This window comes from Prionailurus viverrinus, chromosome C1 (genome assembly GCF_022837055.1).
Source record: "Prionailurus viverrinus isolate Anna chromosome C1, UM_Priviv_1.0, whole genome shotgun sequence".
Taxonomy (NCBI): domain Eukaryota; kingdom Metazoa; phylum Chordata; class Mammalia; order Carnivora; family Felidae; genus Prionailurus; species Prionailurus viverrinus.
Genome location: NC_062568.1, coordinates 118,753,473 through 118,779,083, shown reverse-complemented (window position 1 = coordinate 118,779,083; position 25,611 = coordinate 118,753,473). Strand labels below are relative to the sequence as shown.

Genomic DNA, 25,611 nt, shown 5'->3' with positions numbered 1-25,611 from the left:
CTAATCACATTAGGGTTTGTGGCACATAGTTTGTTTAATCCAGATTGGATACATCAGGTACAGCAGTGGCACATGACTCAATACTGTAAATGATAATACGTTTTAACATATGCACTACAGTTTCAAAAGAAGACGACAGGAAACTCAAGAGTTGTTTTTTTTTTTCATACAAAGTTTTCACATGTTTTATCTTCCTGCAGTTTTGTACAGTATTTCTTTGCCATTGTGATGTTGGTAAGCAAAGCCCATTTATTATATGAAAATAGAAAAGAACACACTTGATGTTTTTCACGATAACATTAATGGGGAGGTGACCTCTAAGGAAAACATTACATTGGAATGTCTGATTATCAAAAATATACCATCCCTCCCACCTCCCAGGTTTGTAAAATAGTCTATTGGTCCAAGGAGCCCCCCCAGGATTTGGGTCAGTGCCCTACACTGGTTTAGAGTGACATCATCCAGTGTAGTTAAGTAACCTGCTAAGATAAATGTCATTCCCACACTTGATGAGAAAAACATAGAACATTCTGAATAGAAAACAAGACTCAAAAGGAACCCCTTTAAAGCTATTTCTTTTTCTGATAGCCACTTTCTCTTCATGATCCTGTTTGGGCTCCAAGGGTCATGGATCGTAAAAATGGTTTTCCTTCATCCAGTCAGTTTAAAGCTTTGCAAATGAGACTTCATAAGGAAATCAGAAAGGGAAAATAAAAGTCTTCCAGGTTCTTGTTATGGTTACCATGCCAACTAGTTTAGAAGGGAAACTACTATTGCCTTAGGTTAACAGCATTGGGATCTTTCTGCCTTGTAGCTACCTGATAATTGAAGTGAGGGAGCCTGGACCACTGGACTTCGTTGATAATCTTAGAATCTAGATTTAGCTCAATTACAACCACTACCTCTGCAAAGTTAAAAAGTCAAGGAAAAAAATCTACATACGCGTTTCAATGTACACTTCTGCCTATATTCTGGCCAATAAGTGACACGATCCTGAACTGCAGGAATGGTAATTTGAAAACTAGGTAAAAGTCCTTAGCACATTCACAAGGTGACTCTTGTTAACCATGGATCAGCATTAACTGTCCACTTTAATTTCTGTTCAAATTCTTTGTTCCCCTCAGTTTTACTTTTCTACTTGCTGGCCTTAAACTCCCATGTGATTGTAGACTATGTCCAACTGTCAGTGAGAATATCTGGTCTTTCAGTCGGAAGTTAGTCCTGAACTTGACACGTTCTAAGAATGGGGGATGAAGGCGAAATCGTACAGAGTTTGCTTCTGGAGTTCCCGGTTCCCGGTGCTCCTGAATGGAATGCTTCCTCCCCCTAATCACCACCCTTGAAATCCAAGTATTAAAAATATAAGCAAGCCCCAGAGTAATGCAACATGATGTGGAAGAAAAATCTCAGGGCGAGAAGTCTAAGCCCTGGATCACAATCACGGTTCTGCCACTCACTTGCCATGCTGTGTCACTCAGTTTCTCTCCACCTGTTTTCCCTCTCTGTGAATCAAGGACTTAGTCACTTGACCTACTACCATCAGAGATAGTAGTAAGGATCAAAAGGACCCCAGAAGGGATGCTTTGAAATGTTTTAGCCCTCTCTTCATTAAGAAGAAGTAGCATTCGACGGAAGGAAAACTGTTCACTTGTTCACCTTTTGTTTGTTTGTTTGTTTGTGTTTGTTTTGGACAGAATTGATAGTCCATAGCTGGTTCCACCCAGAGAATGGTGGCTTCAAAAGATGGTTTGTATTAGCACAGTCAGATGGTTTCCAAGGGCTGTGTCCAAGTGGTATTGACATTTACATAAGACTATGTCTCTAATTACAGCATGTATTCTTTGATGGGTCTTCTCCGAAGCATCACTGCTCCTAGAGGCAGCGAATGTAGTGGAAAAAGCATTAGACTAATAGCCAAGGGCCTTGTGTTCTGGTCCCAGCTAGTACATTAAATGATTGCATGACCTTGAGCAAGTCACTTAATTTCTCTGGGCCTCAGCTTTCTATGCTGGAAAATCAATTAGATATTCTTAATGCCTTTTAGTTCTAATACATTCTTAATATGTTTTCTAAGTTTCCACTCATTTGAACATAGCCTATTACTATCATTATTATTTTTAACCCTCTCTGATGCTTAGTGGGACTGAATGGGGCAAGGTGTTTCGGGAATCTTCTATTATGCTGAAGTGGTTCAAGAAACTCAGGAATCATAGCCCCAGAAAGCCATTGCCTCCAGAAAACCCTGATATCCCGGTTCTTCGGTCACTGGCCAATGAGTTAGTCATTGAACCGATCCAGCACACTTAGGCCCTTTTGTTTACTCACAAAAGTCTTCTAACAGTGTAGTCTTGCTGTTCTCTCTTGTGTAGAGGAGTCCTTTTCCTGGGTTGACATCTCTTGGACCATTGGTGAGCTGGGTCTCTTCTCCCTGGCTGCAGCTACGTTGGGGGATGGAGATGAAGGGGACAGTCTGAAGTCTCTTAGGAACTGGCTTAATGTGAGATTTATAAATGAAATTGAAGGAATACAAAATAGTTAATTAGGGTCAAAAAATGAGAAATTATGTGGGATATGATTTTAAAAATTTGTTCATTAATTTTTGTGGGAAGCACTAACACGCTCAGTCATAATGATCAGTTATTATTCTAACCCTGTGATGACCGGTTCTTAAACACAGGCAGTTTGTATGTGTATGCAACCATGTTCCTATTTACCTCTTTATTCCTTACTCCACACTCAGTTTTTATTCTTTTTTAGTAGGCTCCACGCCCATCGTGGGGCTTGAACTCATGACCCTGAGATCAAAAGTTGTGTGCTCTACTGACTGAGGCAGCCAGGCACCCTGTGACTCAGTTTTTATGATGTAAACTTAGATACTTAGATATGCTTAATTTTGTTCCATTACCATTCTTTCAAAGGAAATAATCTGTTTCTAGTCCTTTGCCTGCCTTCTGGATGGAGTCCAGCCCAGTCTTTCCCCTTCCCTAATGGGATATGTGTATGAAGTGAACGGATTTAAGTACTGATTCTCAGGTGTGTTTAGGTTGTTGTTATTGTGTGTGTGTGTGTGTGTGTGTGTGTATTCCTGTGTACATATTCCTGTGTGTATATTCATCTGTAGTTTTCTGTCTTTTCTGTCTACTTAGACCACAGGCTCAGAAGGTCAAAACCACCCCATTCTCATATTAGGGGGAAATCTTGGAGGCTGGACCGAGAGAAAGGACTCAGTCAGTGGTCAGTGAGGATAGTATAATGAGATAAAGGTCGAAGGCTCCCTCTCCTCTGCCCTTTTGCACACCTTCTGGTTAGGAGCCATCTCAGAACCCACTGGCCTTCCCCTTCCACAGGCTCAACAGAGCTGGGGACATAAGGAAGCCCACTGAAGGTGTCCTTAGGTTCCTGACTAGTGCAACTTGTCTAGATGGCTGTGGCAGGCAGAGAGGCTCTTGGCCTACAATTGAACTGTTAACCACTAAACTGTAGAATGGATGAGGAGCTCCTGAATCTCGGAGGCCAAGCCAGAGAGACTGCAACTGGGGAGGGCGGGAAGGGGCCTGTCTCTCATCCTGAGGCCCACCTGCTCTGCTCTAAGCAGTGAAAATGGTGGGAGGCTTCCAGAAATGCTTTTCCCAGTCCCACCAGGGTGCAAACCACTTGAACAGGTTCTCCAGAAGTTAACAGTCACTCCCTCACTTGCACGGAGGTGATCAGGCTTCGCCCCCATTTCAGTTACCTTCAGGGACATCAGGCCTGAAGACTCTTCAGAAGTCATTTTTCAGACCACGTAAGACTCATCTAGAATCTCTCACTTGCTTTTGCACTTTGGAGCATCCTTCACTGAAGCACACAGGCTCAATCTCCCGCAGCCTCCGGATGGGAGTTGCCTTAATTGTAAGGTAAGTCAGAACCTTGCCCTTTCTGCATGAAACTGTTAATGGGGCCTCTTGGCAGAGTTCCGATGGGCTTTATGGTGGGTCCTGTAAGAAGGGTACGTAACAAGGTGCCCCCAGGGCCGACTACAGCTGTGAGCCCTGGGCTCTTCTCTCTTCACTGGCACACACCAGATTCGACCACGCCTCTCAGGTATTGGCTATTTCCTGTGTCAAGATCCCAGCGTGAAATTTCTGGTCAGTCCCTTTTTTCCCCAAACACCAGTGGTTCCAACCACAAGGGAGTGGACTTCCCTCATCCCTAAACTCTCCCTTTTTGGCTTTATTCTTTTCTCTTCCACAGCTGCATTCACACAGTTATAACTTGCAGGCACGAGTCTGCAGGTGCTTGGCAGTAGGAGAAGGCTTTACTAACACGTCTCAGGATCACCGGGGTCCATGTAGAGACAGATGGCTGGACACAGAGAAGAACAGCCAGGGGGTGAAGCAGAGAGGGACAGAGACAGAGGACATACAGAGGGTAAGTGTTGCTGTGTGGTCAGTTGGCAGCTCTGTGCAGGTCAGCTGGGCAGTGGGGGCCCAGGCTCAGTTGACCTCACCCACCTGGGGGAATGGAGAGAGAACTCAGCAATAACGGACTTCTTAGCCTAAAAGCTTCTGCTATAAAAGAAGAAAAAAAAAACCCTCACAAAATGCATTGTTTTGGTTCAAAGGTATTGGGTCCATGGAGAAAAATATGTCACAAAAATCCGTTGGTGTTTTGTTTTCCACCTTTTCCCATGAATAAATATTATCCATTAAGAGCCTTGAAAAAGGTGCTTAAATACACAGTGTTATATTTTCTTCCTGTTTTGCATGTGACAACTCGGCCTCTGTGCTGCTCTTGGTCTTGTATTTTCCTCACTGGGGGCTCCAGAAACAACTGTTATTTGGTCTGAGGCTCCCCCCCTTCCAGGCCCCGTCCTGGCACACAGCCTCTATACCACCCTCCCACCCCCGTCACCCCATCCCCCATCTCCCCCCACCCCACTTCCTCTGGCCCCAGATGCAGGACCACAGGGCCACAGCCACGGCCACGTCCATCCGTGCTAGCAGCAGTGAACCTCGGGTGCCCCTTTGCTGCCTCCTTTTCCTTCCAGGCACAAGTTTCAGTGCTAGGGGTGCAACAGGGCAGGCAGAGATAGCGAGGACGGGGAGGGAGTGGTCCCACTGGCCACTCACCAACATGCCAGCCCCTTCCACTCCCACTCCCCGCGCCGGCCCTCTGTCCAGTGGGTTTACAAGGCGGAGACCTTGACGACATTGCTGGCTATGGAAGGAATGTTCGTGTTGGGGCCGGGGCTGGCAGGGGGCGGCCGGCTCTCCCCCTCTGGGGTTAGCGCTGGTGGGGTGGGGATGCTGATGATGGCTGTGGTGATCTGGGATGTTTTGCAGTTCGGTCTCAGTCCGTCGTCTGCTTTCAAGTTAAGGCTGGAGCGACTGGGGTAAAAAAAAAAAAAAGAAGAAGAAGAAAATAAAGAGTGAGTTGGTGATGGTTCCTCTTGCTGGTGTCCCAAAGTGTCCTTGACTCTGACATGTCTAACTCATGGTAACTAGGAGGAAGCTCCAGTGTCCCTCTGTCTCCGTTTTTGGTAGTTAGCCTGTCCCTACCCGTTCTAATGATCATTTCTAACAATTGCAAAGTCACGTATGCTGGCCTTTGGAATTCAGGGGATACGTTAGACTGTACCCCCTCCCACGACTGTTTACCTATCATTTGTGGCATTTTTTGCTTTCCCTGAATTCCTTGCCACTCACTGGAGATAGTGGGAAGTGGCCTAAAGTGTAAGCAGAGAAAGGAGGAAAAAGGTCAGTCTGTGGTTCAACAGCAGCCTGAGATGAGCCATGTCTAACACAACTGTGGCACTTGTTTCCTTGAGAAAACAGTCCATTCTTTGCACTGGGGTACATCCCCCTCCTCCCCTCCCCCCCCCACCACCATGGCCAGTTACTGTTTCTGGTATCTTCCAGTATCTAACCCCACATTGGGCCTAAACCTGCTATGGTATCCTCCCAAGCATCTGAAGAGCCTTTGGGTTAACCTGCAAGGATGATGCATTAGATAAGGGGGAGGGAGGGCTGGGGGGTCTCCTAACGCGGAGACTGTTTCCTTCTGTGACTGGCGCGACTCAAGCCTTGGGGACTGGCAGGGATGGAAGCCACCCACCTGGTAGTGAGCGAGGGCTGCTCGCTGCCCTGGATGTGGATCGTGCTGAGCTCTTGCATGCTGCGCAGGCGAGTGGCCGGCAGGTTGGAATTGGGCAGGTGTGTGGTTTTCTTACTGCGGCGGGAGCAGCAGGTGGTGGTGAGGCCCGGGTGGCTGGACAGCGAGGGACTTCTCGTGGACGGGTAGTTCTGCATCGAGCTCTCCATGCAGTTCTGCTCAAACATCTGCTCATCTATAAACTCGTGGTTCTGTGGGAAGCAGGAGGAGAAGTAGGAAGAGGAGACAGGAAGGAGGGGGATGAGCCCCCCATGCCCCGTGGAGCCGCCTGTCTCTGTCTGGGCCTTGGAGAGGAAGGCTCCCAGCTGCGCGGAGCACCGGAGCACCGATAAGCATCCCAGAGGGGCGATGTCCCATAGGCACCAAATGAAGAAAGAAAAAGATTCCTATTGGCAGCCCTGGCCACGAGACCGAAGGGCGGGGCCTGAATGTTAAATCCTGCTGTGACAATAACTCCACCTGCAGCTCTGAGCTGAAGGGATACAAAGGGCCTGAAGGGGTGTAGTGGTGTCCTTAGAGCTAGAAGCAGACTTTCCTTGCTTGGCAGGGCTTGCACACGACCTCCTGGAAGTGGCAGACAAGGAGTCACTGGCCTTGGGTAGCCAGTATGCTAGGCAGTCTTTAACGCTAGGTTGGATCTAATGGGTGAGATCCGTATGGATCTCGGGTTGGTGTGAGACATCAGCTTTTAAAGGCCCTGGATTATTCACGGAATTGAGAGGGCTTTATTTACTCTTGGAGGCCCATGGGGCCAAAATGTCAGGGTTATGATTTCTTTTAACTACGGTGCTTCCCCCTGCCCCCCCCCACCTGATTACGGGATACGGACCCCTAATATATCCGGAGGCACAGGATTCCCTAAGTCGTTAATGTAAGCATGGGAAGGGATGCTAACAACAGCCGTCCGGTGCTGAACCCAGGATAACTTAAAAAACGGCTGTTTCGCCAAGGTGACTAAAACTCTATGGCATGAACGGTCTGGCCGAGGCCGCCAGTGTGAGGAGAAAGTCTGGGGAGAGGGAGCATGAGAACAGCGTGCAGAGAGAGACCAGCCCCAGCAGCCAGTACCAGGAGTCCCTGTGGGGCCGGAAAGTGGCACACGGATGCCCAGGGGATAGCAACATGGGTGCCACGTTCCGCCACCCCCTCCGCGCCCTCAGGGAGGTCCAAAGAGGGAATCAGAAAGGCAGTCGGGTTGTCGGGCACAAAAAAAGCCTGAGCTGGTACTGGGTATGGCAGTAGAGGTAGGAATAAGCCCCAGAAGAACCAACGGCACATGCAGAGAACCAGACCGGGGGGTGAAGGGAGGAAAATCCACAGACTCAGAAGAATCAGAGAGAAAAACACATCAATTGAATTTTTAAAAAGTTATACCTTGATGGTGGAGGTTCGTACAGATAACAGGGGATCATCCACAAGATAGGACAACCCCTACAGGACAACATGCCAACAGAAGATAAAAACACCATTGATTGTACATTCCAGCATTCCCAAGCTCAGTACCGACATTCAGTCCCTCCATCCCAACATTCCCCGCCCTCCCACCCCGAAATCCAGCATTCCGTCTCTTTCACCCCAGCCCCCCACCCCCACAGTCCGACATTCATTCCCTCAAATCCAGCATTCCACCCCTTCAATGCCAGCATTCCGTCCCTCCGGCCCCAAAGCCTCATTTCTTCAATGCCAACATTCCAGCCCTTCAAACCCAAATCTTTTTACCCACATCCTTTCAGTTGACACATTCCACCCAGCACATGCAACTCGGAAAGGGCAGTTGGATCCGGGCCTATCCCGTTGGCAAGCTCTGAGTCTTTGAGAGAAATTCTAGATGCACCTGTACAGTCCTTGACCGTCAGACATAGTTGATAAATCCGAGAAACTAGGGTTTTCAGAGTACTTTCCCATTTTGGAAGCCCTCTTTGGGTTCAACTGCCATCCATAGTGTCCACATTTGGCTCATACTTAGAGGTATCTAACATCTATTCCCCCTGCATCTAGAGGCCAGGATATGGAACATTCGGAAGTAGAAAGTTCCTTCCTTAGCATGCTGAGCCCTGATCATGGGCTCTCTGGGGAGGGAGGGCCTAGAAAGGAACAGGGAAGGGTTTCACCGTGTCTCTCTTTGGTTGTCCACCCTGACTTCTCCTCTTCCCTGCTATTCCTAACACTTGTTGCCAAGGGTCCAGGCTTGGCCCCACTGCCCTTCCTTTCAGTCTGTTTTTGAGGCACAAGCATCATGCCACATTCCAGCTACGGCATCCTAAACCACGGCTCTATTTTAACAATAAGCCCTGTGGAGTCTGAACTCCCTGGGAGCCACAGGGTGATGAAGAAGCGGTGGTACTGATAACATCCTTGGCCACAGAAATGTAGGCACCGCCTCCTTCATTCACTGTCTTCTGTCCTAAGAGCTATGTAGGGAGCAAAGGAAGGACTCACAAATTGCAGCAACCTAGCCCGAGGGATAGGACAAAAACTGACGCCCTTCTCCACTCTTCTGTAACAATCTAGGATAAATTCGGCCTTAGTTTTGAAGAGTGATGGCCTCCGGAACTGAGAAATGGAGAGGCGGAGCCCTTAGCTCTCAGTGATCACAAAGTGGGCTATGGGGACTATGTAGGGGTCTGCAGAAAGGCTGGGGGTGGGGGGACCGACCTTCTGCACTGCTGCAGGACAGAGCTGGCCTCCTACCCGGGTGACTGTGCCCCACTCACTGGGGATTTCCCCCCTGAGGGTTAACAGAGAACCCATTGCTACTTTTTGGATCTAAAGGCGACTCCGACTTCTGAAGCCTGGGCCCAGGGCGAGGCCATGCGCCTAGAGTTCTCTGTGAGTTCTGGCCCTCAGAAAAGAGTCGGGGGTCGGGGTGAGAAGAAGCGCATTGGGCTGGGACTCACAGTGGTTTTCTCCAGGCAGTGCAGCAGGTGGTGGTGCTGGCTCTCGATGAGTGAAGTGGTCTTGCCCATGTGCTCCTCCTCTGGGGTGCCCTAGGAAGAAAAAAAAGAGGCTAAGGATGAAGCTGGTGACTCTTCCCGTCTCCATCTCTTCACTTCTCCACAGGAGGTGGGAGAGCACCAAAAAATCGGGATGGACCAAATTTCAGGGTCACCATAGAACATGCTAGCTTTCGGGCTGGTGGCCCTTGGTCTACAGCTGGGTTAGGGGTAGTGGTGATAATCCTATGGGAGAGGTCTGTGGGCGGGGCTGCTCCCTGGAAACATGTCTTCCTTAGGGTTCGTGTTGGGGCTTTGGGGTGGCGGTGCCCCTGGGAAGAGAAAGCAAGCCCACCTCCCCAGCCCGGGTCCCGCCGGCGCCTACCATCAGCTCCAGTGCCTCATTGAGGAGTCCGTTGCGCTTGCTGTGCAGGTAGGCATTGGAGCTGCCCGTTTTGGCCACGCGGATCCTGGCCAGGCGAGCCTTCTGCAATCGGCAGAGAAAAAAGAGTGAGCGAGACTGAGAAATGAGACAAGCCTGGGAGGAAAAGCCAGAGGCAGCGGGCTGCCCCTGCACGGCTGCGATCCCAGATGAGGTCTGATGAAGGGGAGGAAGCGGCTTCTTCCCAGCCGCACGGATCTCTATTTATAGATCCTGGGACCGGGTCTGAGACTCTGTGTACCCACTTAGTGCAGCTTGGTCCTGGTCAGAGTTCCTGGGGGTTTCCACTCGTCTCTCTGGTGGAGAGCCCTGGTGGAATCCCGGCAGGAGAAATACCACTCATCAAAGTCCTCCCTCCTTCCAAAAGCTTTATGACCTTTATCTACTCAGTATCACATTAGAGTATGTCTCATCTCTAACTAGACTGCCAGTGGTATAAAGGAGCATACGTTACAGCTCTCCCGATTGTCCCCTAGGGTCCAGTGCGGTTCCCCGCATCCAGCAGGTGCCCAAGGATCAGTTAATTATGAGGAAAGCAAGGAGTGTGCATATGTGCCCTTCACCACTTCTTAACATCTTCCCTCTTTCTATTTTTTCCCTTAGCACTTATTACTAAGGTAGTAATTGGTTTCTATGTTTATTTTGCAACTGTCCCCCAGAATGTAAACTCCTTGAGGACAGGAGTTCTTGTTTTGTTCACTGATATGTACCCAATGCCTAAGAATTTTTAAATTAATAAGTGTACTTAAAGTTGCATTTCGGTTTTGGGGAGTGGATTCATGCATGGATGTGCCAATACATGTATATTTTTGTCACGCGTGTCTGTGGGAATGAGAGCAGGTGCATGTGACATGGGGGTCGGTGTGTGTATGACGGGGGGGGGGGTGGAACACATTTTCATATGCCACTCTGGCTTTAACTAGGACAACTAGGGCCGGTATCTCAATGCAAGTGCATCTGTCTTGCTTGCAGAGGCCCGGGAGGCTGGACACACTGAACGTGCTGCTGCTCTTTTCCTTCCTAATGACCATAATCAGTGTCACCATGACTGCAGCACAACCACAGAGGGAGGCTGAAAGGGAAGAGTCTTTGGGAGAAGAGGGAGAAAGGAACGGTAGAGGGCTTCCTGCTGGTTTAAGAAAATGCAGCGAGAGTCCGGGTTCCTGGAGATCCAGGGCTGGCTCCAGGTCCTTGCCGCTGGGAGCAGAGCCCACGGACTCACAGACCCATCCTGGGGCAGAGGGATCCCTCCTCCTGCCTCTGCGGAAGTTCTCTGTAACTTCGGCATGGACACTGGGCAGGACCAGCGTCCTTGGAAAATTGTGGCAATTTCCATTTCTTGTCACTCTCTCCCCAGCACGGGGGAGTGTCCCTTCCAAGTGTCCTGCTTGGCTGGTTCACGTGCTCAAAAGATGCTAGGGAGTCAGATCCAGGCTGTCAATAGAAGCACAAAGGACACACTGTATCTCTTGTTTCCTGTGGCCTACGTGTCCCTGTGGGGACAGCTCAACTCCCTTTCCTGGCTTCTAAATATGGGCACGAGACCAGGACCTGGGCCCGGAAGATCTACCTGGGAATCTGAGGAAGAGGGCTTCTCTGGATGGAGAGAATGGAAAGGGGAATCCAGCCAAGAAAGGATGGTGAGTAAGCCCTGTCAGTCCTCTTCTTCTGAGCAAAGAACTTTCATCCCAGCTCCAGGTCTCCTCCCTGGGGAGCCCGCGCCAGCCCTCCCCTCGGCCAAGATGTCTACGTTCAAGCATGTTGCCCGCCATTTGAGGATGCGGCTGTTATTGCCTTGGGTGAGGACTGGGTATTAAGAGCTGCATATGGAAATCCGCTTGTGTCAAGCTCATTATTGCCTTCTATAATTTGATTGCACCACTTAGAGCCAGACCTTTCCCGTATCCAGGGTCTGTCTTCATTACTTTCTAGAGATGAAAGATTCTCCTGTTCTCCTTTGTGGCACTTCTTTTAATCTTATCTTACCCTGGGCTCTATTAGAGCAACAGATTGTCATATCAAATGCACAACGCTGTTTAATCATTTCCCACACAGGATAAAGAGGTTTGCAATGTATTTGCAGAACCATACCCAGCACATGAAATTTGGTGAGGATTTCTCATTTGACTTTGAGCTCCTGAGAGCCCGAGTCTGGCCTATGGGTATTTTTATCTTCAGCGTCTAACACAGAGCTGTGAGCTGAGCAGGAGCTCAAGCAAGGCTGGTGAAGACCCAGGAAGGAAGAAGATCCCCCACAGCTGGTCAGAAATCCATCAGTAAGGCCCTTGTGGTGGGCTCATCCTTGTGCGGACTGGTCAGCTTCTCTCTCCTCCCCTGGTCATGAGCACAACGTGAGAGGTTAAAAGAGAATGTGGGCATCACCTAGGCTACATTAAAGACAAGAAAATTGAGGGTACAAGGGGAAGTAACTTCTCCAGGGCCAGGCGGTGGGGCTGGAGGGTCTTCCAACCTTCAGGTCAAATGCTGCCTCCATAACATCCCCCTCCTCCTTCCCTCAATTTCAACTCCTGCCAGCAAGTTTCTAAACCAGATTAGCAAAGCCCAGGAAGTTGCAATTTCAACAGGGATGGAGATTCCAGGGTTGAAGGAGAGGTCTGGAAGGAAGATGCTGTCCCTCTGGGTATGGTTCCAGATGCATCTGTGCTCAAGAATCTGTCAGGCCCCAGGAAGCACTTCCTAGCTGGCTGGCAGATACTACTGGGCCATGGGTATGGACATCTCTTGCCCTGGGAGAGGCAGAAGAAGGAAAAAGAGGGAGGCACGGAAAAGCCACACGAAAACACGGCCAACTGTACTCCCAAGCACTCATCCCAGAGAAATTAAAGCTTACGTCCACACAAAAACCTGTTCATGAACATTCACAGTACTTTATAATAGCCAAAAACGTGGTTCTTATAATCCCGTGGCGTGGGATACATCCATGCCATGGGATACTGCCCAGCAAGAAAAAGGAATGGACTATTGACACACACAACTTGGATGAATCTCCAGGAATTACGTGAGGTGAAAAGAAAGCCGATCTCCCAACGGTTACCAATCTCCCAAATGGTCACCTCCATTTATGTAACATTTTTGAAAGGAAAACATGTAGATGGAGGACAGATAAATGGTTGCCAGGGGTTAGGGACAGGGTAGAAGTAGGCTGGGAGGAGTCCTTATGGGTCAGAGCCATTCAGCACCTTGACCGAGGTGACGGGTGCATGAACCTGCATGGGTGATGAAACTGTATCAGACTTCACACACACACACACACACACTTACATACTCACAATGAGTACAAGTAAAACTGGGGAAGTCTGAATAGGATTGGTGGATTGTATCAACATCCATACCCTGATTGTGATAATCTTATAACTACATGTGAATCTGTAATTATCTCAATAAAAATCTCCACTGAAAAAACCCTCCCACTCCACATGCTCCCCTCTCTCTGTCCGCTGCTAGACCTCCTTACTTGGTCTCCAACTCACGTGGCTTCGAGAACCTAGTCTCTGAAGCGAATGGTCACGGAGCCATTTTAGTAACAATCTCAAGCAAACCAGTTGTGACAGGAAAGGATGATAACTTTTTAAGCATTTCCTTTACACCTGAGGCAGGTGGACTGGAGCTAACCCTCAGGGCTGTCTAGCTCCTGAGTATGTGGTCTGGGCTGAGAATTCTCAGCTTCCGTGACCTCCTGCCTGTCCCATCTCTCCACCGTCACTACATCCTCTGTACCTGCCTTCCTTGCCTCATGGTGACAGACTTAGTGCTGGAAGCAGGCCGTATTCTTTTTTTTTTTTTTTTTTTTGCCTCTCAGAAGAAACCCAAGGTGAAAGAGACAGTTGAGCAACCTTGAGGAGAGACAGTATCCAGGCAAGGTGAAAACACTGTAAATATTTACTCTGATTTCAGAGGGAGAGAGAAGAGGGTGGGGAAGGAGGCAGAAGGGAGGGAGGATCATCTTTAGCAGCCAGAGGAAGGGAGAGGCCAAGGCTGATTCCTTCTGTATGGGGTGGGCTTTTTAAAGTTCCACGGGAAAGGACCACTGTTCTGTTCTTGGCAGGGGCAGAATGGCAGGGGATGTGATGCTCTGAGGCACAGAGGGCACAGAGGGCACAGAGGGCAAGGGAGCCACAGGAGCGGCCTAAAGCCCAGTCTGAGTGGACACAGCAGGAGGCTAGTGTGTGAGCTGGGGATTCCTTGGACCCTCACCCACTAGACCAAACACCTGTTTCAGCCTAGCTCCTGGGTGGGTGGGGGGGTTTGCTATAGGACCCCCGGCTCTTCAAGGCCTCAGGCTCCTTGGTTTGGAAGGCAGATCCTAGTTTTCCTGTAGCCCTTTCTTTAGGACAGCATAATGAATTTAGATATTGTTCACATTTGCCAGCTGACTTGAACAGGGAACAAGATAAGACTTCTATTTCTGGGATGGCTTACACGGGGTAGGGGTGGGAAAGCTTGGACCCTGGGCAAAAAGGTAGGAAATGGGTGCTGGAGAGGATGGAGAGGACAGCACAGAGCAAGAAGATGAACCTAAGGCAGGCTGGCAACATTACAGACCCAGGTCAAGATAAGTCAAAAGGCACCTCAGCACAGGCAGAGGGGGTGACCACAAGGGCACACACAAGGGGATCTGTTAGAAGTGGGAGCCAACTGGATTCATGATATAGTTGCATAATATATATTATTAAGTATTTTTATACGTAAATTACCATACATTTCAGAACTTTCATGAACTCTGTGACTTCGTTTCAGTCAGCATATACAGATATGTTCTGAAATTCTGGATTTTTCTGATATGTCAAGGAAGTCCTGCTTGGTGGAAGGCCAGTAGCAGGGATCAGGGGGTGAGAAAACTACCCAGCTGCACGCAGCATAGGGCCTGACACACAGTAGGTGTGAAAATGTTTGTGGAAAGAGAGAAAGGAAGAAGGAAGGAAGGAAGGAAGGAAGGAAGCAGGGAGGGAGGGAGGAAGGAGGAGGAAGGGGGAAGGAAGGAAGGGAGGGAGGAAGGAAGGGAGGGAGGAAGGGAGGGAGGAAGGAAGGGGGAAGGAAGGAAGGAAGGAAGGAAGGAAGGAAGGAAGGAAGAAGGGAGGGAGGGAGGAAGGAGGAGGAAGGGGGAAGGAAGGAAGGAAGGAAGGAAGAAAGAAAGGAAGGAAGGAAGGGAGGGAGGAAGGAAGGGAGGAAGGAAAAGGAAGGAAGGAAGGGAGGGAGGAAGGAAGGAAGGGGGAAGGAAGGAAGGAAGGAAGGAAGGAAGGAAGGAAGAAAGGAAGGAAGAAGGGAGGGAGGGAGGAAGGAGGAGGAAGGGGGAAGGAAGGAAGGAAGGAAGGAAGGAAGGAAGAAAGGAAGGAAGGGAGGGAGGAAGGAAGGGAGGAAGGAAAAGGAAGGAAGGAAGGGAGGGAGGGAGGAAGGAAGGGGGAAGGAAGGAAGGAAGGAAGGGAGGGAGGAAGGGAGGGAGGAAGGGAGGGAGGAAGGAAGGGGGAAGGAAGGAAGGAAGGAAGGAAGGAAGAAAGGAAGGAAGAAGGGAGGGAGGGAGGAAGGAGGAGGAATGGGGAAGGAAGGAAGGAAGGAAGGAAGGAAGGAAGAAAGGAAGGAAGGGAGGGAGGAAGGAAGGGAGGAAGGAAAAGGAAGGAAGGAAGGGAGGGAGGGAGGAAGGAAGGGGGAAGGAAGGAAGGAAGGAAGGAAGGGAGGGAGGAAGGGAGGGAGGAAGGGAGGGAGGAAGGAAGGGGGAAGGAAGGAAGGAAGGAAGGAAGGAAGAAAGAAAGGAAGGAAGGAAGGGAGGGAGGAAGGAAGGAGAAAGGAGAAGGAAGAGTAAAATAAGGACACGAAATCTCAGGCCTCCGTAAGTGACTCTTTCAACAAGGTCTCCCCTGTCCACTGTAGCCAGAAAGGCTCTGACCGTACGCCCTGGAGGTTAAGGGGTACCCTATTTCAGCCCAGGTCAGAAGAGAAATGAACACCCTCCCCCCCCCCCCCCCCGCCTTGGTCCTCCCCTTTCCTGATAGGAATCTGGCAATTCACTAGCCGGATGCCCTAAAAGTGCACTAAAGCTATCAGACTTTTCCCTTCCTCTGTGAGTGAAGGAGGGCATCCACCTGCCCTGCCTTCTCACACCTGCCTTCTGGACACCGCCAACACTTTTCTCAGGGCAGTGGTCCTCCCGGTCTTCAGCTGCACCTCTGCGCCTTAACCCTAAACACCCTGAGGTGACCCACGTCCGTCGTGCTGTTTGTTCTGGAGCTCAGTGGCTTCAGGATGTTCCCCTTCCTGAGTATTCATTCTCTTCTCAGCACATTTATGTTTTGTCCGGATGTTTTGTATAGGCCGTCATAGGGTATGGGAAAGCAATGATGTTCCCCAGTAAGCTCCTGGCAGGGAGAGGGAGGGGCCCAGGCACTGCTGAGTGTTGGTGGCTGAGGTCTTGAAGGGGAAACCCGGGCTCAAGGAAACTGCGTGGAACATCCAGGAGGGAGATCATCAGCTTATGGATAAATGAGGGTCTGTTGCACTTGGCAGCTGGAACGCAGGACACTGGTAGGGAGGGAGGGACACAAAGCTGCCTTACCTTCCAAAGCCAGGGGCCGTCTGTGCTGGGATCCGCCCGGGCAGTCCAGGCCTGGCGACCTGACTGTGATAGCGGCACAAAGCAGAGGGCCAGGCCCCTGTCTGGTGCTGTCTCCCAGCCTCCCAGGGCCGAGGCTTACCTTTTGTGCCCTGCGTTTATCGGCTCTCTGATTCTGGTGGTAAATCCGGCTGAAGTTGGAAACAATCACAGGAACCGGCAGGGCAATGACCAGAACACCACTCAGGGAGCAGATGGAGCCAAAAATCTTCCCTGCAATTGTCTTGGGTACCATATCTCCATATCTGAGAGAGAGAGAGAGAGACAGAGACAGAGACAGAGAGAGAGAGAGAAACAGGTGTGAGGAAGAAGGGTCACTTGGGAAATAAGCCAGACATCCCTGCCCATCACCCACCTATTCATCCATCCATCCACCCACCCACCCATCCATTCATTCAACAATTGTTTAAAGTGCCTACTATGTGCCTGCTATGACCTGGCACTGAACAAAAACAGACAAGATCCCTGTGTTCCCAGAGCCAACAACCTACAAGCAGAAGACCATGAACAAGTGAGTGAACACATAAAAACACTGACTTGTCTTTATTTCTAGGAGGAGAATAGAGACAGGTGCTGTTCCAGGTGCGAGGAGCGTGGTCAGGAAAGGCCTCTCTGAGGAGCTGACATTTCAGCTGAGATCTGAAGGTAAAGGATCCCGGTCAGGGGACACACTTGGGGAAGAGTGTGCCAGGCAGAGGGAACAGAAAGTCAGAGGCCCTGAGGCAAGAGGGAGCGTGGCCTGCTGCGGGAATGATTACAGACCCGTGGGTGGTGGGGTGGGCACGGAGGGTGGTTGTACAAAAGGAGGTGGAGGTCACCACACGGAGTATGGATTTTGTCCCAAATGCAGCGAGCAGCCATGGGTGAGTATTAGGAAGGAAAGCAGCACCATCTCACGTATGTCTATCAAAATAACACGTAAGAAAACCGCCCTCTCCTCGTGGAGATTCACCACGCACAAAGCACTCCTGCACACTTACCTCACATGAGCTCCGCAAACCCTGTGAGCTTGGAGTCCTTGGCCCCATTGTGCAGATACAGGAAGTCGGGCTCACCGGCAGATAGACTGCCCACGTTTGGGGACGGCTGGCATTAAAACCCACTCCTAGGGCTTTCGTCTCTTTCCCACCAACCACACTGTCTTGGAGGGCAACCGTGAGCTCCAAAACCCAGCCCTGGAAGCCGCGGAGCCACTTTGGGACAGTGCTGGTGCCTCTCCGAGCTCAGAGGACCTCTCATAAGTACTTCACACCCTGGTGGCTGCCCCCGGGGACCGGCTTGGCCTGGCTCCCGCGCATCCCCGGGCAGGCAGGCCAGAGCCTCTCTCCTCCAATCAATAAGGTACTCTCCACAGTGGTTAAGTGTGTAGCCTCTTCTTTATTGAGATAAATTAAAGGCCTTATTAAGCGAAGAGCTCTGATGTCTCCTTTGGCCAAAGCCAACGACACCATCTCCCCGCTCCCCTGCCCTCTCCATGTTTGGAGGGTGACCAGGAATTGATGCCACCGAAATTGTGGGGCTCAAAGTCACCTGTCCTGAGGGGACCCAGGTGTCCGGAGGATGCAGAGAGGATCTTCTTTATTGAGATAAATTAAAGGCCTTATTAAGCAAAGAGCTCTGATGTCTCCTTTGGCCAAAGCCAACGACACCATCTCCCCGCTCCCCTGCCCTCTCCGTGTTTGGAGGGTGACCAGAATTGATGCCACTGAAATTGTGGGGCTCAAAGTCACCTGTCCTGAGGGGACCCAGGTGTCTGGAGGATGCAGAGAGGATGTGGAAGGGGATAGGGTGAACAGTTTCAGAAGTGTGAGGTCCTCATCTCCTAAGCACCCAGGGGCTTTTGGGAGGCGATGCCAGCCATTGACCGACATTTGGTGAGTGAATACGTGACCTCACGGAAGCCCCTCAACACCTTCTGAATTAGGTTCCTCTTTGGAGAAGGCACTTCCTTCTCCTTCCTTCCTTCTCCTTCAGTGTCTCGCCCTTTGCCCTGCCTCAAGCTGCCTCTGTGGTCTCTGTTGCTGGGAAACTCTAAAAGCACAGCTGATTGTCCCACGTTCAAATAATCCCAACGATGAAGAAAAGGGGGTTGCCCATAGAGGCCAATCATGTTACTGGGGCTTTCCGGCCTGTGACGGAGAGGTGCACATCGAGCTCATGACCATGGGTGGAAATGAAGCATGGCAGGAGTATGGAAGCACAGCGTCAGAAAGGCTACATTTTCGGGTGACTGAGGTGGTGAGAAATGCTCAGGACACAGAAAGGTGGTTTTATCCACTGGAAGAGAGAACAAGGAGCAGAGCTTTCTGCCTGCTGCTGGCGCAGATGGTCCACTGGTAACAGATGACAGAACCAAGCTCCCATGCGCTCTCCGCCTTTCCCACCCAGGAGACCAGGCTTCCTCTGAGAAAGGCCGGGACAAATGTGGGGAAGAAGGATGAGGAGCTTGAGGCAGGGGAGGGGAGAGCAGGCGAGGGCCCAGCTGTCTTCAGTGGAGGCACATCACAGGCGCACCTGGATCGCACCCCAGGAGACAGGAGGGATGTTTAGATGGAGTTGCAGAACACGGCCCATGACGGTCGAGAAACCATGGCGCCGCACAGAAATACCAAGAGACTGGAGGCCAAAAACAGCTGTATTGATATTTCTGAAGAGGAGGCAAGGAAGTCCAAGAAACCACAGACTAACAGGCTTGGCATCCATCAATTCTGCCACGAAACTGCTGGCAGAATTTGAGAGCAGATATTAAGTGGACAGCTTGCGAACGCTTGGAAAATTAGCTGTATTGCTCACTAAGCACGCAACTTGCCAAATTAACCTTATTTCTTGTTTTGAGAGGGTTAACTGGCTGGCGAATCAGGAGGCCGCCGGGTCGTGATTTTAGCAAGGTGTGCTCTCGTCCCAGTTCTTCGTACCCTTGACAAGCTGGAGGAACGGGTGTGGATAGCAGTGTGGTCGGGAGGGGTTGAACAAACACCTCCAGGCTTCTGACCCTTCCCAAAGATTGTCCTATGCCAGCAAGGGAAGTTCACGGCTTTCGTGTTACAAGGGTCTCCTTTAGTGAAAGGGTAAATAAGTCAATGAAATAAAGAATGAATCTAAAGCCAGGTCTCCAGTGGTGTGTTCCAGAATGTTTCAACAACTTATATAAAGCCAGAGGGAGGCAGCATGGCCTAATGATTGAGAGAGGAGACCGGAGACAGGTCCCAGGTTGATCCCCAGCCCCACATTACTTACTGGTTAAGTGACCTTGGGAAAGTTATTTAAGCGGAGCCTCTACCAATATAAAAGAGGTTTTATATATCTAACTTACAGGCTTGTTGTAATAATTAATCAGATGATTCAGGAGAAGCACTTAATGTTGTCTCTGGGTCAATGTAAATTCTCTATAAATAGCCAGTGCGGTGGGCACCTATTGTTTTGTCTGTTAATAGCCTACCCACTTAGGAACTGTGCCTCTCCCCGCCATTGTTATGACAGAACCTCCGTCCAGAGGAGCTGCCGTATTCTTACAAACCTTCCCCTACACCCCTGCTGCCACTAGGCGCAGTTAACAAGTTTGGAAGGAGGCATCTGACTCAAGCTGGGCCAATGAGCTCCTTTCCTGGATTCATTTTTTTAAAATAGCCTTATTAACATATAACTTATATATCATATGATTCATCCATTTAAATCATACAATTCAGGGGCGCCTGGGTGGCTCAGTTGGTTGAGCATCTGACTTCAGCTCAGGTCTTGATCTCATGGTTCATGGGTTTGAGCCCCGCGTCAGGGTCTGTGCTGACAGCTCGGAGTCTGGAGCCTGCTTCAGATTCTGTGTCTCCCTCTCTCTCTGCCCCTCCTCTGCTCATGCTCTCTCTCTCTCAAAGATAAATAAACATTAAAAAAATTTTTTAAAAATCATACGATTCAATATGTTTTAGTGTATGTATGGAGTTGTGCTGCCATCCCAGAGTCTAATTTTAGAACATTTTCATCACCACCCCCACCCCAAACCTCACACCCATAGTAGTAGCTGACCATTCCACACCTCTCCCCCCTCAGCCCTAGGCAACCCCTAAACTACTTTAGACACTTACTGTGTCCACGGGTTCCCTTATTTTGGACATTTCATATAGATGGAATCATACAATACATGGCCTTTCTCGTCTGCCTTCCTTCACTTAGCGTGATGTGCTAAGGCTTCACAGTTTATCCTTGCTGTAGCAGGTGTCACTTCTTTATCCCTTTTTATTGTCGAGAAACATCCTCTTGTAAGGATGTCCCACATTTTGCTTTTTCGTTCATCAGTGGGTAGACCTTCGGGTTGTTTCCACTTCTAGGCTACGATGAATAAATGAATAAATTCTGTTCTGCAGGTTCGCACACAAGTTTTGAGGAGTCCCGTGGTAACTCCACATTTAACAGTGAGGGGGCCTGCCAAACTGTTCTCTGGAGTGGCCGCACCCTTGCATTCCCAGCAGCACTAAACTGGGGCTCCCCTTTCTCCACATGTTCACCACCACTTGTAACTGTCTTTTGCGGCTCGCCGTCCCAGTGGGTGTGAAGTGTATTCCCCCCGCTGGCTAATGATACCGGCGACTTTCTCCCTTCCCCGGATATTTGCCTTTGAGATGAGGCCAATCTCTTCAAGGAGGTTGACGCTGCAACAAGTAAAACCCTGGAGCCGCTTTCTGCCACGGGAAGAAGCCAGGCTGTAGTCAGAGAGGGAGCAGGCTGACGCATAGGTAGAGGCGAGAGGAGGAAAAGGGAGGGTGATGGAGACTGAGTTCCTGCCCTAATTCTGGGGACCGGCTTCACTCTCACCATTCCTATGGCTTCACTGTTCAATCCTTTGGACTCTGCACACCAACAAATCAGCATTTTTATTTTAACCTTCTTCCACTTGGATCCCATGATAATGATGATGATGATGGTGGTGTTGATAAGGGTACTGCTGATTATTCTTATTAAAAAAATTTTTTTTTACATTTATTTATTTTTGACCAACAGAGTGAGACAAAGCATGAGCAGGGGAGGGGCAGAGAGAGAAGGAGACACAGAATCTGAAGCAGGCTCCAGGCTCTCAGCGAGCAGTCAGCACAGAACCCGATGCGGGGCTCGAACCCACAAACTGTGAGATCATCACCTGAGCCAAAGTTGGACGCTCAACCAACTGAGCCACCCAGGTGCCCCTGGTTATTATTATTTTTAAATTAATTTTCTTTATTGAAGTAGGGCTGACGTACAATATCCTATTCACTTCAGGCATGCATCATAGAGATTCGATATTTTTATACATCACGCAATGATGCCCATAAGTGTAGTTACCATCTGTCACTGTACAAAGTTATTACAACCTTATTGACTATTCTCTACGGTGTGCATTACATCCCGTGACTTATTTATTTCATAGATGGAAGTTTGTGCTTCTTCTTTTTTTTAAGTGTATTTATTTTGAGAGAGAGAGAGAGGGAGCACAAATGGGCTAAGAGCAGAGAGAGAGGCAGAGAGAATTCCAAGCAGGCTCCGTGCTGTCAGTGCAGAGCCCCACATGGGGCTCGAACTCATGAACCGTGAGATCATGACCTCAGCTGAGATCAAGAGTCAGATGCTTAACCGACAGAGCCACCCACGTGCCCCAGAAGTTCGTACTTCTTAATCCCCTTCATCTACCCCACGTATTTCATCCATTAGATACTCTGGTAATCAGCAGTTTGTTTCCTTTATCTATGAGGCTGTTTCTATTGTGTTTTGGTTGTTCGTTTGTTTTCTTTTTTAGATTCCACGCTTAAGCGAAATCACAGAGTATCTGCCTTTCTCTGTCTACTGCTGGTTATTTTAAACCAAGCTCTTCACATTTCTAAATGACAGCGCTACTATGAATTGAGGTCTTTTGGAGTCAAAAGGATTTTAACAGGTTGTAATCATGGGTGAAACCAGCCAGATTAAATCTAACAAAGATGAATGACAACACTGGCATTTTGATTCAAATAATCAATGACTTGTATAGCTGATGGGAAAAACCAGCTTGAAAGCCATCCGTGTTAAAAATCACCAGGGAAATTTAACTTTGACACAGCCACCAGCATAATGCAGCTGCTAAACAGCTAATGTCCAGAAAGAAGGAGTAGGTGTTCAGACTTGCCCCTTGGGGCCGACCACTTCTAGGCTGCTGTGTGGAGTTCTGGGCATTATATATTCTACAGGACATTGATTAACTAGATCACATCCAGAGTTAGGATGGTCAATTGTCTGGAACTCTTCTCATAGGGAAAACGATCAAGGGGCCAGGAACGTTTGGCCTGAAGAAGAAGGGATGGAGAACGGAAGGATGGATGGGAATCATGTACTGGAGCCTATCCTGGGAACTTTACCTGCACCCGTGGGTCTCTCAGTAACCCCATCAGGTAGGGCTAACCCTCCATAGGAACGTGGAGCCCATGTCCAGGGAGGACAGTGACGTGTGTAAGGTCCTCAAGTGGCCGAACCGTCTGGGTTAAACCCCAGGTTCGTCTGTTTCCATTGCCCTGCTCTGTCCTCCACTTCCTGCTCCTCCGGGGAGTAGGCAGGTGGACGAGGATGGTGGTGGGGAAGGTTCTGGGGAGTCAGCTGGAGCTCACCCCTTCCTCTGTCTCTACTGCCTCAGTGGTCCTGTGCAGCGGTTAAACGTGTGGACTCTGAGGCAAATCCTGGCTCTGCCACTTGCCAGCTGGGTGACTTTGAGCAAACCCCTTAGCGTCTTTGACCACAGCTCCTGGGACTGCTAACACCGTGGTACCTACACTTCACGGGGTTGTTGCAGGGGATTAGCGAGGTCCTATGTGGAAAATGCTCAATGGCACATAGTAAGAACTTTATTGGTGTTTATTAAACAAATCCAGGGCCTAGACCGCCGCTGCTTCTAGACTGGACGTCAGCAAAAGCCTCCTAACCAGCCTTCTCACTTGCACTTTTGTTGCCTTTTAAATTCACAAAGAGCCACATTTTTAAAATGCAGATCCAAGCATGCTCCTTCCCCAGCTCACACTTTAATAAATGTTGGTGGAATGTGTGAGTAAATGAATAAAACATACCTGGCAATGTTGTTGCAAAGACTACATGCTTGCTACACAGTAAACACTCGTTAAATAGCAGCTAATCATGACCGCAAGGATCTTCCTGGGCAGTGACCTTTGTCCCGGCCTCCCTGGGGCCCACCTGGGCAGGAGCACTGAGGTGCAGGAGCGGACAGTGATTCTCTAAGTGCTACTGGCATCTATGGCCTATTTTCTTTGTGGAATTTTGAGGAAAGAAAGGGGTGAGGAAAGAAAAAGAGAAAATGTCATGGCCTAGAAAAAAAAATTTAAGGCCTTAGCCTTATTTCCTTTTGTCTTCCTTCTTCATGCAAATAAGGACTCCCTTCCCCCACTCCCCAGCCTGGCTCTGAGAGTGGAGGAGAGGAAGGGAAGAGAAAGTCCCTCCTGGAGTGACTCCCAGGTACGATGAACTATGGTGCTCACCCAGGACCTCACCTGTGGCACGTGAGGTGGCGGTCCGCCCCGGAGCAGGAGGGGCTCAGGTACTCAGCGCCTCTCTGTCCACCTCTCTTTCCTGTCACATCCTCGGTAATCTGCAGTGATGTCTGGGCTGTGGCAAGAGCAGGGACGCTTACCCTCCTAATATGGAAGGCTAATTAATTTGTATTAGGGTTTAGGGATAATTAAACTTTTTATCTGAACTTAAGCTGCACAAACCACCCGCCTTGTACAATTAATTGCTGCCTTCACTTCCTCCTCCAGGTGCTGAGAGATAAGTGTGAGCTGAGCTCTCTGGTCTGATTCTGCCTGCGTCTCGGGCAGGGGCAAGGCTGCGCATCTGGCTGGGCGTCCGTTCTTTACTGGAGGCCAGACAGTGCCCATTCAGGACCCAGCTGCTGGGAGCTCTGTCAGGGAGACACGTCCTTGAGTTTCTGCAAGGGGGCTGTCTCCCCCTCACTGCCACACTTACTTCTGCACCCACCTTCTCCACCGGGAGGCCCCTGAACTTGGTTTCCTCCTCTGCTCCTGGACCCCTGCTATTGGGGATGCAGATGGGGGTTGGAGGTTGTCCCGGTGGGTGGGGTCAGGGTGGGGAGAGGCCTTCTCTGGGCAGGCTGGGCACCATGGCGAGTTCTAGGGACTCAGACCCCTGTGGTCACCTCCTTGTCCAGGGCAAAAGACAATGGTAGTCTATCCTGGAGGACCCTAGAACACCAGCCTGGCCGGTTAGAGAGCAACAGGGAGCTTCAGAGGTGACTGCCTCCAGGGCAACAGCCTAGCCATACCCTTGCAAATGACTTTAGCCCTGTGCTGTTGATTCTCAGGGAGCGGGACTTGGGAAATCAAATGAAAGCCTTATATCACTTTTCCTTCCTACAGCGTGCCTCTCCCCCCACCCGCGATCCCCCCTAAACAACCAACCCACTTTAGTTGTGTTCCTGCAGGGAAGTACTCTCCTGGGTTCACCTGCAAAATGGCCCCCGTGGTGAGCCAGGAGCCAAAAGGATGGGTTGGCATTTTGGAACCTTGAGGTTCCTCTGAAGATGCCATCTGAGGGGACAGCTGAGGCTCAGGGCAGGAGGACCTAATAACAGTCACTGTAAAATTCAGTAACGATCTATTTTTATTTAGCATCAACATGCACCGTTTGATCTTCCTAACAGCCATACGAGGTATTATTAGCTCCATTTTTGAGGAAACTAAAGCTGAGGGAGGCTGAGTACCACGTGCAGGGTCATCTGCATGGCCAAGCCAGTGTTCCAAGCCAGCCTCCCATGGCTTCAGAGCACCCCTCTTTCTCTGTGTCCTACTGCAGGAAAGGAGAGAAGTGTGAAGGGAGATGTTTCTGGGTTCGGCCAGCACAGAGTCCTGGGGAAAGGGGCTGCCTGACCCTTCCAGGCCACTGGTGTGGTTGGCCTGCGGTGCAGGGTCGCAGCCAGTCACAGCAGCGGGTTCTTGGCCACTGGGAGTCTGTGGCAATAGTCTCCATGCCTCGCCCCCCCCCCCCGCCCCCCACGGCAATTGTGCCGGGTGACAGAGCTGTTCTAAACCACTGTTTCTCAAACTTTCATGTGCATTAGAATGACCCACAAGGACTTGTTAAAACAGATTGCCGGGCTCCGACCTCACTCAGATTTCTGATTCTGCAGGTCTGGAGTGTGTCCTGAGAATATGCATTCTAACCACGTTCCTAAGTGACACTGCTGTTGGTCATCTGGGGAACAGGCTTTGAGAACCACTGCTCCAAAGCATCCTCTCTCCACAGGTCACACATCTGCAGACTCACAGAATGTCAGAGCGGCAGAGAGCTGCCGGCAACCAGCCTCAGACCGGCCATTGCACCTATGAGGAAACCAAGACCCCACGATCAGAAATCAGGTGGCGGAGCCTTTCTCATGGCCCAGAGAAATGCCCTGCCTGTTTTGTTTACTCCACACACACCCAAAGCTGCATGAGCCC

General features: G+C 50.0%; 1 protein-coding gene across 1 annotated transcript in view; it reads right to left on the bottom strand.

The window, feature by feature from the left end:
- Positions 1 to 5,055: 5,055 nt before the first annotated feature.
- KCND3 (potassium voltage-gated channel subfamily D member 3) overlaps positions 5,056 to 25,611 on the bottom strand; it is a 202,847-nt gene continuing 182,291 nt past the window's right edge. The window contains exons 2-7 of the mRNA XM_047871445.1: positions 16,236 to 16,398; positions 9,472 to 9,573; positions 9,051 to 9,140; positions 7,528 to 7,584; positions 6,097 to 6,344; positions 5,056 to 5,369 (exon numbers count right to left, since the gene is read on the bottom strand). Of these exons, the coding sequence (XP_047727401.1) occupies positions 5,168 to 5,369; positions 6,097 to 6,344; positions 7,528 to 7,584; positions 9,051 to 9,140; positions 9,472 to 9,573; positions 16,236 to 16,398 (862 nt within the window). The 3' untranslated portion in view covers positions 5,056 to 5,167. The remainder of the gene's footprint in view (positions 5,370 to 6,096; positions 6,345 to 7,527; positions 7,585 to 9,050; positions 9,141 to 9,471; positions 9,574 to 16,235; positions 16,399 to 25,611) is intronic.